Below are 16,377 nucleotides of genomic sequence, written 5' to 3' on the forward strand. Positions count from 1 at the left end.
TTGCTATCATTAAATAAATGGAATAAGCTTAGATAAATAATAAAAGTGAATTTTTTTCTAGTTTTAATTTTCAAGGAATAATATGTTTTAATTAAACAGATTTCAATTTGAAAATAGCAAAATTATTGAGTAGGTTCCTTGAAGCTACATCATTCTCATCCTCTTTTGATGAATTATAGGAGAAATTGGTATTCGTAGTTTATGTAAAAAGCATGCTAACCTTCTCGCTGCGTATTTTATTTTATCAAAATAAGTTCGAAAATTGCATATTTATGACATTTTTCAAATCAGATAATGATTATAAATTTGGGACGGCTTCGGAATCTTCTTTCAAATTTTAAACTTTAGTATTTCCTGCTTAACAAAATAAGGCATTTTCCTGATAACAAATTACACTACAATAATATCTTGGGAATCGTGCTAAAGTTAAAAATTAAACAAAATAGTTTAGTATATTATACGGAAAAAAATCTACATGGTGTCATAAAGAAAGAGTAAAAGATATAATGAAATAATTAGTTGGATAGTTGATCTGTGAATCACACGTGGTCAGATAATTAAAAATTTAATTTCACGACTAAGATATTAGGACGGCATTTAAGATACTGAGATATTTTAAGACGCTTAAAAATTTTGGATACGTATTCGACAGCTTTTCATGTTCATTATCTTTATACTCTTTGTAGTGACTTATAAAACATCAACACTAGTTTTGATAATCTATGTTGAAGTCACAAGAAACAAAAATGAAGACAATCAATAATTTATCTTCTTTTTTCGAAAAAAATAGTATGCTTAGTAATAATTAACTGTTTTGCAAATAATTTCAAACAGTGGAATGTTTTTAATTTCTTAACAAGGTTTTATTCCTAGCCATTAGAATAATTCAGAATCAGTAATTCTCTTAAAAAAGAACTTGACAATAACTTAAAAAGGAACTTTACTTTAAAGAAAACCTAAATTGAAGTACTAAAAAAATTGATTAGTATATTATTGAAGAAATAATATTTGTAGCAAGGTAAAGAATAAGATTTTTAAAAATTTTAAAATTTAATTAAATAGTTGGTAAAATAGTTCTGCAAAACACTCCCAGACAGGTGATTAAAAAATTTCTTTTAAAATTAAGACAATATATGTTGAGAAATTTGCAATGATGTGAGAGATGCTTAAAAATTTTGACTACCTATTTCTATAAATATTTATAAAATATATACTCAGGAAATTAATAAATATATAACTCCAAATCTATGCATACATATGTATATTATTAAAATTGTATCAGTTATTGAAAAAAAACTTAAAAAAAATCACAATCTGGTGCATCACAACATTCTATCAGAAGCATGCTTTTATAAAACTTGACATTCGTAGAATAAAATGTTTTTTATTCAAATTTCTTTACTAAATTGCAAATAAATTATTAAACAAGTAAAAAAAAAATCGCATTTTATAGTTTAAAAGAAATAAAAATAAAAAGATTAGCAATCGGTTATTAGCGAAAAAAAAATATGAATGAAATTTTACGTTACAAGCATGAAGTAAAGTTCCTCGTAAGTTTATCACATTTTAATATTAATAGCCCCATTTAATTATTTCTTCTCTGTCACCAAATTATTTTTTTTAGAAATAATTAATTTTTATTTTTCTCAGCTTCGAAAAATAAAAACAGTTGAAACTTTAGGTTTTTCAATTGAAAAATATGTAGATTAATATGATGTAAAAAAATTCATACCTTATAATTCAAAATTTTTACATCCTCAATTTAATTAAATAATAAAAAATAAATAATTGTTAAAAATTATTTTTTTCAAGAAATTATCTTTTGGTAAATGAGTGGGTGCTATTTTTTTGAATTGACTAAATTAACAATTATTTATGACTAAAAACTCAAAAAGTGAAATTAAAATTAAGGGGTTTAAACTTTAAATCACTCTCCTGACCAAACTATGGGGACCACATTTTCCAGATTGTGGCTACCCCCTATAATTTGAAGATAAAGAATCCAAATATGTAAAAAAAAAACATGTTTTTTCAGAGAAAGTACGTTTTTGCACCCGATTTCGTAACCTAATTAATAGTCAGCATTAAACAATTAGCATATTTGAGGTCACCCCCAGAAACCATTCAGATTGGCACTTAGTACTTGAAAATCGGATCATTAGAACGAAAGTTATTCAGGGTGATATTTTTTTTTTTGGGACTGTACACCCTACAAATAATTAGTGTAAATTTTTTCATACATGTTGACAGAGGTAAATTGCATTAAATGCACTGCTTTGATTTTGAAACAGACTTAGATAAAATGAAGAACTTTCTGTGAATGCAAAATCTCCATTGAAAAACAGTTTACAGGCAATTATAATTACATCTTAAATATTACAATAATAATTAACTCCTGAAACTAGTTTAAATCCTTATGTTATTGCCTATTTTGGAGAAATTTCTTTTAAAATCACCAATTTTATAAAAAATGGTTTTAATTTTTATAAAACTCTATATTGGCTATTATACAACATATACCAGCATGCCTGATAGTCAAATAAGTAAAATGCAATGCAATAGGTCAATTGCAGAAAAAGTGTGTCGATCCAAAATAGAGGAAGAATTCATACCAATTTCTACAAAAATTTACCTGTATTAAATTAAAAATTATTTACTGTGGGATAAATTAAAGAATTGTGTCCCTTTTTCTTGTTCATAATGATTAATGCTAAAATTTCCTGGAAACAGCGTTCGCACCTATTATACATATCTGTTTGGAAACACAAAGATCAATGTGTAAAAGAATAAAACAATATCAGGGTTGGGTTTTTGACGTCAAAAAGTGGTTTTTGACATGACAAGGGTATAATACTGGTTTAAACCGTCAAAAACCCATCAAAAATGTCAAAAACTAAAGTTTGCCAAAAAAATATATAAACTTCAAAACTACCAACAGTTGCCATGCATTATATTGAAATTTAATTATACTATAGGTAATCAGCAGGTTTTAAAATATTTTTTAATTAAAATTAAGGTAAAATAACAGATTTAAAATCTCAGAAATTTATATTCAAATGCATGTGCAGAAAAATTTTGCACAAATTTTTTTTAAATATTTATATTTTGAAAAAAAAAAATTTTTTTTTTGATACTTAAGAAAATTATAAGTTTATTACTATGCATTTTTGACATATAAGGAACATATAACTAATATTTATAAGGAACTTACAAGTTATGTTGTATAAATACAAACTTGATACAAGTGTATGAAAAAAAATTTTAATGTTATACCGAATATCTTTATTATCCAGTATGTTAATTTGAATTTAAAAGTAGTTATATTTGTGAATAATGATAAATATAATTCATATTGTTTATTATATTTATTTATAATTATTACACTTATCATTTTAAAACAATTTTCACCTCTTAATTTTTCCCCCCCACTTGTATTAAGAATACAAATAATGCATATCTTGAAAGCAAGAAGTAATTATTCAACAGCTGAATATTTAGATATTCAACAAAACTATGTATATAGTATTCAGCAAAATGAAATTCACAAGTATTTGGATAAACTAAATTTTCAGCATAGTAAATGAATAGGCTGAATATACTGTAAATCGACACTAACTACTTTGTGTATTTAACAGAAAGCACTTAAATTTGTATTGTCTTATGTTAAAAAGATTATTAAGAAGATTTAAAAAAATATTAAAAAGATTTTTCTTTAAAAGATGTCTAATGTACAAAACTGCTAATGTTTATCTTTAAAAATGTCTCATTTTTAGTATAATCTATACTATACACTAAATTTGGTTATAAATAAATTTCTTAATAATATCACTGCAGATTTTCAATAACACATGAAAATGAATACATAATATTACAAAAGATGTGAGCTTTCAAAAGTACAAGATTTTGGTTACTATTCAAAATATAAGTGCTTCTTCAAAATTTTAAATTTATTTTTTCTAGAACATATTTAGAAACACTATCCTTTATAAAAAATATATAAATTTTATGTATTAATTAAATTTCACATATGAATATAGGTTTTTGACATTTTCGACATTTTTGACAGTGAGGTTTTTGACGTGACGGTTTAAACCATGGTTTAAACTGTCAAAAACTGTCACATGTCAAAAACCTGCCAACCCTGAACAATATAGATAAGAAAAAAATATGTATGCAAATATATTTTCAAATAAGAGATCTCTAAGAAAGGAATTAAAATCCTAAAACCACTGATGATGACTATTTTTTTTTTTTTACTAAATGGAGCATTAATCAATCATGAAATTTATTTCTATTTTAAATGGAAAGATCATCCTTCATAAAATTTTTAAAAATATATAAATTTCAATATTTTTAAATATTATTATAATTATAATTATTATTTGAGCGTATTTCATAAAAATTTACTCTGCAAGGGAGAAAATGAAATGTATAGATAAGTATTTTTATAAAATAATAAAATCTTAATAAATCTCATTTTATAAAGTTGAATTTCCTTTACAATATCAGTAAATTTCTTCTCCAATGATATAGAGAAAATTTGTTAAATAACTATAAAAAATAGTTACTATTTTAAAGAGAAAAAAAAAGAACCTAAAATATGTAAGTTCAAAAACATTATTAAAATAAAAAGCTTTATTATTTTATAATTAAACATAGTATTTCTTGTTTTAGTTCATTTTCTTAAAAATTTATATGACACACATAAAAATAAATTGCAAAAACAGTTGAAAAAATTATTTCTAACAGATGGTATTTTTATAAATCTTTTTATAAAATTAGAACATCTTACAAAATTAGTCAAATTTTTTTTAATTGCTAACAGAAAAAAATAAATGCAATATAAAAGAATTATTAAAAAAACTGTAATGAGTTAAATATAGGACTAATGGGATAATAGCCAGAATTAGTTATTTTATGCCAAGTGAAAGTAGTATTATGTTCAGTATGCAAATAGTTCTATAATATATTTTAAGTTACAAAATCAGACATAAAAAAGTACTTTCCTTGAATTAATGATTAAACCTTTTAAAGAACGAATCCCGATTTTTTACAACCAAAAATATGTAGGGTAGCTCAATCTGGAAAATATGACCCTAATAATTTAATCTTCTATTTACATATTTTGCCATATTTTGGAAAGTTTTTATATGAATCAAACTTTTCTTTTGCACATAATTATAAAATTCATTTATCTGAAGACAATTTCACAAAAAAAAAATAATTTTTAATTAAAAACTTATTATTTTATTTAATAAAGATCAAAAATATTTGAGATGTATAATGCAGTAATTTTAACATATTAAATTTTAATGGCAAAATTTGATTTGAAATGGACAAAATACATAGTTTATAAGCAATTAAAACTTTAAAATGAAATTTTATTTTTCAAGTACTATTTGATTAGTTTAAACTAGTGTAATAATTTTTATGTCTTACAACTTAGTTTGTTTTTACCATTATTAAATAAAATAATGGGGACAAAAAAAATTTAAATGATTTTTAACAAATATCTGAAAAAACAAATTTTATAATAGTAGACAAAAGCATTTAAAATGGTATAATAACTCCAGACTAAACTATTTGAACCATATTTTCAAGATTGCGGTTATCTTCCACAATCACCAGGGTTTGCGATTTTTTTGATTTTTTAAATTTTTTTTTAAAAAATCAGATTTTTTTTTTTTATTCAAATGCACTGTAAGAACTTTAATTTATGATTAAAGAATTTTATAAATGTGTAATCAAAATTAAATTAATATTAAAACCATATTATAACAATATTTTAGAAGCTTTAACTTACTAAAATATTTTTTTATTATAATACATAGCTTTGAATGCATAGCAACCATAGCAAGATTGAAATTTAAAAACTAATGAAATAGAGAATTTAAAGAATACTTCAGGAGTCTGTCTAGGTTTTTCTGAGAGGTACCTATTTTGCGAAAATTTAGACATAATTTGTGAAAATTAAAAATTATATTAAAAAATCAACACAAATATGGTAAATACATGGATTTATCATTTCTTACGAGACACAAAAATAAAATTTTAAGAAAGAAGTATTTTGTGAAAGTAGTAAATTCGGCTTGGACAGACCCCTGTAACTTTAACTATTAAAACAAAGTTTCAATTGGCAAACCATAATTTTAATTTAAAATTGCGATTTCTTTTTCTTCCTCTTGATTTTTAAAATGACAAAATAAATGCTACAGATTGTGTTTACAGATTTGTAGTCATTCCTCAAAAAATAAATAAATATTTAATCTATATATTTTTATATTAAAATATTCATTTTTAATTCTATATCAAAGCTAAAAGTATAAGTTAAGCTAAAAAAATTTTTTAAAAAATCTATGTCCTTATTGGAATTTTTTTCCACAAAATTTCTTTATAGAAAATCAGATAATGTCAAAGATATTGTAAACATATTATGAGAAAAAAATTCCAGTTAATATTCCTACAGCTTCAAATAGACTTTGTTTGAAAGGGAAGAATGACACTATATCAGTAAAAAAAATATCTGAATTCATCAGCCCTTTTTTTTTTCTTCTATTTTTGGCATATTAGGGAAATTTTTTTTTAGTATAACCTCAAGCTTCAGATATATACATTTTCCACCAATAAAATATAATGTAGATTTTAATTCCACGCTTTTTCATTCAAAAAGTAGAATTTTAATTAACATTATTTTTCGAAAATAATTCATGTTTATTAATTACTTTCTACAGCTAAGCAAGTCTATATTAAGACAGCATTAAATATTTACTTTAATCTGTACTTTCAATCTCAAGAATTAAAAAGGTTTTTAAAAATGTAATTTCAAATGTGTTGGAATTCAACACAGATTAAGAAAGAAAGTAATTTCGTTAACTAAAATTAAATAATGCAGCAATTTATTTAAAATAAATTTTAAAACTAAGAAAAGAAAATAATAAAAGTATCAATAATTTAAAATACTGTTTTTCAACTTTTAAAATCAATACATATATATAAAAAAATAAGTTGATTTAAGGCAATGATTTTTTTTAAAAAATCATTTGATTTAAATCAACAAACCCTGACAATCACCCTCAAAAATTCAAATCTGTCAAAGAAAATATTAGTTTCAGAAAAGAAATTCTTTTTTAAATTTTATTTCATAACTTAAAATATTATATAGTAGTCATTAATTAGTAAACTTTCAGGTGTTCTCTAAATGTTTAATCCTATGATTTTTAACAGTTGTTTTGATATACAGTTCATTATTAAATTAAAACTGATTTACACTATTAAACATACTTGAAATTTTCATTAATTAAATTTAAATTCATTAGTAAACTTTTAGGTGTGTTCTCAAAATGTTTAATCCTAGTGCAGAGCTCATTCTAGACAGGGCAAACAGGATGAAGCACCCTGCTGCCCTTTTAGTTAAAAGAATCCACCCTGTTGCCCCTGAAGTAAATTAATGCCCTGATGTAATAGACTCCATACCTTTTTTGCCCTTTCTTTATTTTCCCCCCAAACTCTACAATGGATTTCTTAATTTTTTGTTATTTTCAACTCTTTTTATTTAGTTTGTCATTGCTGTCAATACATAGATTTATATGAGAAGGAAAAATAGCCACCACACCTCCTTGTTGCACTTGTTTTTGTAAGTTTGCAGTTACTTCCACTATCATTAATTAAATCATAATTATTATTAATCATTTTAATTATTAAATCATAACTACAGACACTTAAAATACATTTACTATTTTATTAATATATGTATGCATTTTAAATAAATTACTAAGCTAATTAGCTCATTAACTCAATATATAAGTTAATTTATTAATAAAAATTAGCTTTTAGTAAAGTAAAAAAAAAATTCTTTCACTAATTTACAATGTTTTTTAATAGAACGTGTAAAGCCCATAGAAAGAAATTATTGAGTTTTTAGAATAATAATGTCCCTTTTTAAACTTTTGCACCCTGCCCTTTTTTCTACCTAGTCTACCTAGCCTTTCTACAATAATTTTTACTTTAAATTATAAATAATTAATTAGTAAACTTTTAGGTGTGTTCTCAAAATGTTTAAATTCTAGTGATTTTTAACAATTGTTTTGACAAACAGTTCATTATTAAATTAAAATTGATTTACACAATGAAACATAATTTAAAATTTTGACTGTTTTATTTTTGAATTTAAGTTTTAAGATTTACTTAAATAAGCAAAAAAAAAGCAAATAAAAAATAATAAATAAACAGATTTATTTTTTTATAATTATACTATAAAAAATCAAGAAATCAGATTTAGGCATTACTTTTATGGGCTGCAACCGACCCGGAGCTCAGCAATTCAAACAAAAATACATTTAATTTCATTAAAATTATAAAAATCAAAACTTCATTCTGGCTTAAAAATTGTAAGACGAGGAACTTAAAATTATACCAAAAAATGGTTTGTAAATAGACTTCTATTGAATCTTATTTTTAAAACTCTTAACAATGTGCCAATGTAAATTAAAAAATACTTTCTAGCTTGTAAAAAAAATTACCTCTTTTAAGATTCTTTTTAAGTAATTTTTCATTCTTTTTAAAAATTCTTAATGGCTTTTTAGTGCTATTTTAAAAATAAAAAAATATTAAGGATTTTTAATTTTTTTTCTTTCAATTATTTCTAACAATATTTATTCTGTTTCTTTTTCATACAAAAAGTTATTAATAAAATTTTTAGAAATACTCTGGGTTTATACACTTCCATAGTGAGATAGCAAAGTTATGAGTTTATTAAAATTTAGAGGTTGAGAAACTTTATTTTAAAGAAAATCCTTGTTTTTGCAAAAAAGAGCTTTAAATTTGAAACTGAGTCAAAAACTTGAAACTATCAATGGGAATTACATGGGAAATGGAAACTTCTTAATCTATACCATTTCTGAAAGTTCAAATGCTCTTTCACAATTTTAAAAAAAAAAAATCTAAAATCTGAGATTCGATAAATATCTTTTACACAATTGAAAAAAAATCTATTTTTTAAATAAAATAAGAAATCATTTACATTCTTTTCTAAAAAAAGTTCTGAGGCTTGAAAAGCTTTTTTAATTAAATAGATTTTTTAATTATTTTAATTAATAAACTTTATACAATAGACAGCCACATAAAAAATGTTGAGTACATACAATCAAATAACGTAAAAATAACAAAACCACGATTAGGAGAATTTCACACAGGTATTACCCATTTAAAAATTCAAATACGTTCCTATTTTACTAGATTTTTAAGCATTAAAAAGATAAATAGAAATTAACGATTTGAATTTTACAATACATTTAATATTCAGAATTTTTACTTGCGCACAGCAAAAAAAATTTTTTTAACACATCATTATCTAAATATCTACTTTATTTCATAACGTTCTATTTTAAGATATATGATTTGATCAATAATCATAAAAATAAATATACTTCACTTTAAGGTTTAAATATTTTATGTTAAACAATATTATAACATTACACAATTATCACCAAATCTTCTACAAATGTCGCCAAAATGATATGCATGGGCGACAAAATTGTCGCTTAGAAATATGTTTAGAAATTACAAAATAATAATGAAAAATACTTTGCTTTTTTTGCATTAAAATCCATGTATTAGAAAATTTTTATTTACTAATTTTATTATATTTGTAGGTTAGGTTTCAGTTTTAAGATATTTCAAATGGAATAACTAAAAGTGTCTGGTTCCAAAGATTTTAGATGTTGAAATTTCAAATTTACATGTTATGCAGTACTTTGCATTCATGTACTGACAGTGTAATTGTTCATCAATAAAACACAATTTTTTGATTTTTTAGAATTTAGTTAACTTAGAAATTTTAGATAATTTTTAATATAATATTTTGTAAGTTTCTACTTTCACCTATATATTTTTTGGTACCATTTTAATCTGTAAGTTGAATCTATTTACTAATATAATTCAAACTTTTATATACTCAATTTTAATAAATTCTCATTTTAAATCATCATAAACCAAATGAGTTTCAGGGTGTTATAAATGGCATTTAATAATTTTTGATGAGTATTATATGAATATTGCAATTGGGAAGTTCGATACTTTTTTCTCATGTTTTTCTACCATATTAATTTTTTGGACCACTAAATTTCCATAGTTGGTGTGAACACTAAACATTACATTTAATTATTTTATTTTGTACAGAAAAATTTACTCTGGTTTTAGTTAGAAGAATTTTTTGAAACAAATATAAAGTATCATTATTGCTTGTAAAGTAAATACGAATTCCTCATACAGAAATTTATGTCTTGTTAATACAAGTTCAACTTTAGTTGGTCAATAAAGAATTGAACACATGCGAAATAGTTTACATGTTCAAAAGAAATATTTTATGTCTTGTACAAGGCGTAAATATGTACAAAATAGTTTTAATTAAGAGCATGTCATGGAACTACGCAAGATTCAGTTGCCGCTTCACTGCATAGAATGTAAACAAATATTAGGGTAACAAGACATATGATATTGAGTCATTTTACGCATTTGAAACAATTAAAAGCTTTACAATCAAAAATGCAATCAAAGTAATTGTAATTCACTAACTGTAAATAATAAATAAATAAATTACCATTATATTATTATGGTAAACAATATTTAAAGAGTACATTTATCAAAATATACAAATAAGTCATCGCAATAACTTAAAGCACATGTTTAAAAAAATATAAAAGAAATAAATTTGATAAATAACTTACAAGACAAGCTTCGATATGAGTATAGGCACCATTATTTAGCACAGGGATTACACTAAGGAATATCTATATCAATGACTTAACACCACATAATCCAAGAAAACTGAGAATTAACTTCAGCTATCACACGATCACAACTTCGTTAGTAACACAAAGGAGTAGAAACCATTGAAGATTTGAATGCGCACCGTTCAGTTTGTTTGCATAGTCGCAGACTGCTACTGCGCAGGATGGGGCTTTCACCATTGGTTGAAAGTTCAACACAAGGGAAAACTCACTGGTTCGTTCACTTTCTTTTGTTTATAATTACGGGGAAAAATTCATATTCTTGCGTTAGCGAAGGAAAAGTAAAAGAAATAAATTCCTCCTTTCTCCCCTTTTCCAACTCCGAACTTCCGAGAACCTGCAGCTGGGAACTAACTCGTACCAAATTAAGTTATATTTATTTGGTGTGGCTATTATTTTAAACCATAAAAAGATGTAAGCCACACTTGGTCATGAGGACTCGAGTCTTGATTATGATGTGTAACATGAAACCGTAAACAGATTTTTTTTGAAAATATATTTTCATAATGCTACTGATATAAATATAATGAATTTTAGTAATTAAAAAAATATATATATTTATGCTTGGTTTTTCAGTTCTTTTGACTTTTTATTCAAATTTAATTAGAATCATTTTAAAATAAAATGAATAATAGAAATATTATTAATCCATTCATGCTTAAAAGTGAGGCTCTATTTTTTTTAAAAATAAAATAAAAAGGTTGTAACATAATACAAGAAGCACTAATTAGCAAAATTTGCATACATTGTACAAAAAAGAGTTTTATTATTTCTCATTATACCAGAATATAAATATTTGCACCTGAAGTTAAAGCTCGGTGTCTTTACAAAGTTGTAATGGTATTTAATGGAAGGAAATATTCATTAAATTTAAACGATATTACTGATTTAAACATATCTGTATTAACACTTTTAACGTTGTCGAAATATTGAGATCTGGTACCAATTACTAAAACTTAAACAAATAATTTATTGTTATAAAAATTGAAAATTTAAAACATTTATGCATAATTAATATTACAAAAAAAAAACAAATAATAATAAATTATGATAAAATGAAGGATTCAGCAAATATTTAATTTCTTTACGATTTTTACATCATTAAAAATAATGCGAAAAATTGTTTCAAAGATCTAAAATAAAATAATATAATATAGTTGCATACATTCGAGCTTTGCTACACCGAATTTTTGATGGCATATTTACTTCTTTCTTAATTATTCGAGATGAGAAAAAAAGAACATAAATTTAGAAGCCAATTACTTAAAAAGTACACTAGAAAATTTGTTTTTGCACTTTTATAGTTTAAATATGTTTGAAATAAAGCGAGGAAACTTAAAAACTTTTTTGCCCAATAACTATTCATGCAATACAGTAATAACTAATAATATTCTCAAAAATGAATGCATAAAAATTAATTTCATATTTTAAAAGAAATTGCACGGAAATGTATCAAAAATGAAAATCTATGTTTGTATTTTTAAAAAAAAGCTTATATTTTTATTAGAGTTATGTTTTTTTCAGCAATTTGAACATTCGTTTCTTCATTTCTTCGTTATGGAATTATACAATGTGTTACGCCTCATAAAAATAAAAAAAAAAGAACAGTAGCTTTTTTATTTATTTATTTTATTGAATTAATTTATTTCATTCACCGACTTATCATAAAATATAATCTATATTTGCTAGTAAGGAAATAATACATACAAGCATATATACAATGTTAACTTTTTTTGCTATATGTAGGACTTAATAAGCCGTGCATTCCGTGCATTGTTCTGTTATTTAATTGAAATTCATGAGAACATATAAGCCTCTCTAGGGAAAATACAAAAGGGATAATTTGATGCAAAAATATCCCTTTTAAAAAATTAATTTCCCGAAGCTCTTCATAAACGCTCATTTTTCTATTGACTTAATTTATATTTAAGAAAAGGGTAGGAGAAATTAGAAACTGTTCTAGACTCTATGGTATTTTCAGTTTTCCTTTTTATAATTAAATTTTAAACTTTTCAGTTGCTCTCTTTCTTAAATAATAATATACATTCTCCCGAAATTTAAATTTAATTTTCATTCGCGAGTATAGAGATAAAAGAATCATTGAATTAATTTTAAAAAAAAAATTTCATTATGGAGCTTATAAGCAATATTATAAGTACATTTAGTAAAATGCTTGAAAAATTTTATCATTCGTTCAATAAGTTAAAATAAATAAATGTTAAAAAATATATAAAAATCGGTACTTTTCTAGCTAAATAAAAAGAATGAAATGAATTATTTATTTTAATAATTATGTAACTTCTTTCTTGAAGGAACTCACTGTAAAATAAATAAATATGTAAATAAATAATAGAATTAGACAGTATTTTTTTTACGCTATATTTGCAGAGAGTCTAAAATTATAAATTTAAAAATAAAATATAAATAAATAAAATATCGAGGTGTAATCAGCTTTTGCAAATCTGAAAAGTTCATTTTTCAAACTTGAGAGGTCGAAAATTTCTTTAAATTTTATCTGATTTGACGAGAAATGTAAGAGCATATGTAAGAATCTATGTATATGCGAATTTAAGAATATTACTCATATTAAAGTTGCTTCCCTCATAAAAAGGAAGTTACTGCGTTTACAGTTTTTGATAAATAAAATAATATCCCTATAACTTTAATGCATTTTTGCTAAATATGCATTATTTTATTAAAAATAATTGCTGTATGCAACCGAAACTACATCAATAATACACGCGGTTAAATTTTAAAACGGATAGAAATTAAATAACTTATCATGATTCTAGTCAGATATTTATAAATACATATAATGGGCTTGTAGCAATATAGTCATTCATCATATTTCGACCAAAAAAGATTTTTTTCACATCAAACTGTTTCTCAGTATTATTTTCAGATAGATACTTCGAATTTTTAATTTTTTTTTTGGAATTTCTTCGCCGGATAATGCTTAGTCAGATTTTTCTCATTAGTTACGCTGAAACATCTTAAACAATTTATGACTTACATAAATATCTTGGGGAAAAAAACGCTCTCCGTCAACAAACGTCACCAAATCGCTCTTCTGAACCACGTCAACCGCTCTTCTGAATAATTTGAGAGTGTTGTTTATCTTTACAGTATCCCACGTTCTTCACATAAAGATTGTCCCAAAATCCACTCAATATTTGAATTTTGAGCTATTTGTGCTAATTATTTGAAAGTGCGGCTTATCATCACATTTCTCCACTCTTTTCATAAAAATATCGTCATAAAGTTCACGCAAACATTTGAATTTTGAGCCATTTGTGCTATTAAATGTTGTCTGCTAAAAGCAAAAGAAAGAAATAATAATAACAATAAAAAAGATGGAGTGGCAGGTGATAAGTTCAGAATTATTATAAATAAAGCGCTGCATAGAAAGCAACGTTTTCGTGCTATGTTGTGTTATTTCCCGATCGTTTTATTTAACATTTTACGGATCAGTATTGGCAGCCCAGATCATGATATCCCGCCCAGATCTTACGTTTTTTTTTGTTTTTGTTTTTTTATTCTCCTGTCTTTAGGTCTAAGGCAGTGTTCCTTAACCTTTTTGATATAATGGACCCCTTTTAAAAATTTTTAAGAAGTCACGGACCACCCCCCTGTGAAAAAAATAATTGCAAAAAACGTCAATTATTCGAAAACATTTAATTTTATTATTTTAATAGTATACAAAATTTTTAAAATTAAAATTTTTAATGTGAAGGTTGCTGCTGCTTTTCCTTACTTAACAAATTGAATTGGGGGATGGTTTTCAACAAAGCAAACGGGCATATCATGTTCAACATTCAATCGATTTCGATGTTATGTTTTTATTGTCACAATTGTGGAAAATCCCGCATCGCAAAGATACACTGTAGCAAACGGAATTATAGCTGCCATAACTCGCTTTACAAGCAATGGGTAGGTTTCCAAACGTTTTAAAAATTAGGAGTAGTCAGCGGACCCCCAAAATATAACTCATGGACCCCTTAGGGGTTCATGAACCACAGGTTAAGAAACCCTGGTCTAAGGTGTAAGCCAACAAGCTCAAAATCACTCACGATTTGAAGGATGAAAATAATGAAATATCAACAACATTCAGTCACATTTATGCAAAACAGATGCTGATAAATTTAATTAATAAGTGCATATGTCTGCATATTTCTCCCATAACTTCTCCATGCATAATCTTATATTGTGCATTTTAAGAATGATAAAAATGATAAAATTTAATTGATAAACGTGTTTTTTTTAATCAAAATTACATCTAGCTTGAATTTTAGAACCCATATAATTTAAAAAAATAAATAAATAAAGACAATAAAAGTAGTGGTTCATCTTAAATGTATTTCAAATATTCACTTTCAGTTTCTTAAATAAAGGTTTCACGACAAATTCATCCATTATTCAAAAGAATTAGGTAAAAGTTTGAAAGAAATGTGTCACACTAAATGCAAAAGGTTCACCACTACTGATTTAAAACTATGATTAAAAAATAATGAACTGTATATATTGATTTAAAAAAATGAGTTCATTACCTTATCTCCTCGACACAATTAAATTAAGGAGACGTATTGAGAATTTGAGTAGGAAGTTCACCCACGTCTTATAGCATAATTTGATTTCATTAACCAGACATCTATGTTTCATTTCAGGTCCTCGGGTCCTCGACCTCCTAGCTGCAAAAAAATAAAAGAAAGTTATTAAATAAAATTTTTATGCTTTGATTATATTTACAGCGTTGACTTTTGGACATGTTAGAAATTTTGAATCGTATTAAACCATAATATCGTTTTAGTATAATGCAATCTTAATATGGTGCTAAATTGAACCGTGTAATCCTGCTAGTTGAACCCCATAATCGTATTGAACCATATAATCATAATAGCATCGTAAAATTTATTATTCCAAGCTATAGTTCAATGTAGGTTAAGGTAGAGAATAATTGACATCGTTTAAATTGTGGATATGAATACATAAATTTGATCTAAATTAAAGGAAAGGATACAAAAAGGGAAATAGGGCAAAATGTAAAACGTTTCTTAAATTTGAGGGTTAAACTAATTTTTTTTAAACTAATTATGCTAATTTTTTTGGTTAAACTAATTTATTTTATTTCATAATAACGTCAATTAAAAATTATAGTCAATTACGTATTGAGCCCTAATATCATTTTAGTATATTGCAATCTTAATATGGTGTTAAATTTAACCATATTATCGTAATATCATCGTAAACTTGATTATTCGATAATATGGTTCAATGTAGCTCCCTATTAAGGTTGCAGATAATTGACATTGTACAAATTGCCAATATGAATATGCCAATCAAATTGCCAGTATGAGTATATAGATTTGATCTTAATTTAAGGCTAGGATAGAAAAAAGAAAAAGAGCAAAATGTATCATGTTTTGAGGGTTAAACTATCTTTTTCAAGAGAAAATCGGCATCATAATAACGTCAATTAAAAATTATTACAATCAACACTCGATATAACAACCCCTTTCGTTCAAACGAAAACGGATGTTATAATTTGAGGTCATTATTTCGTGAATTCACAAAAATACTAAAAATATTTATT

The 16,377-nt window shown here is 24.5% G+C and overlaps 1 protein-coding gene across 3 annotated transcripts in view; it reads right to left on the minus strand.

The window, feature by feature from the left end:
• LOC107437403 (uncharacterized protein T19C3.4) overlaps positions 1-10,966 on the minus strand; it is a 35,818-nt gene extending 24,852 nt beyond the window's left edge. The window contains exon 1 of one of the 3 annotated variants that reach the window (XM_016049398.4): positions 10,725-10,905. In XM_016049398.4, coding sequence (XP_015904884.3) covers positions 10,725-10,756 — 32 coding nt within the window. In that variant the 5' untranslated portion in view covers positions 10,757-10,905. Of the gene's footprint in view, positions 1-10,724 lie in introns of all 3 variants that reach the window. The other 2 variants (XM_071188168.2, XM_016049400.4) reach the window with 2 other exon arrangements.
• Between the last annotated feature and the right edge of the window lie 5,411 nt (positions 10,967-16,377).

The sequence above is a fragment of the Parasteatoda tepidariorum genome, chromosome 12 (genome assembly GCF_982258835.1).
Source record: "Parasteatoda tepidariorum strain Cologne lab strain chromosome 12, Ptep-v5.0, whole genome shotgun sequence".
NCBI lineage: Eukaryota > Metazoa > Arthropoda > Arachnida > Araneae > Theridiidae > Parasteatoda > Parasteatoda tepidariorum.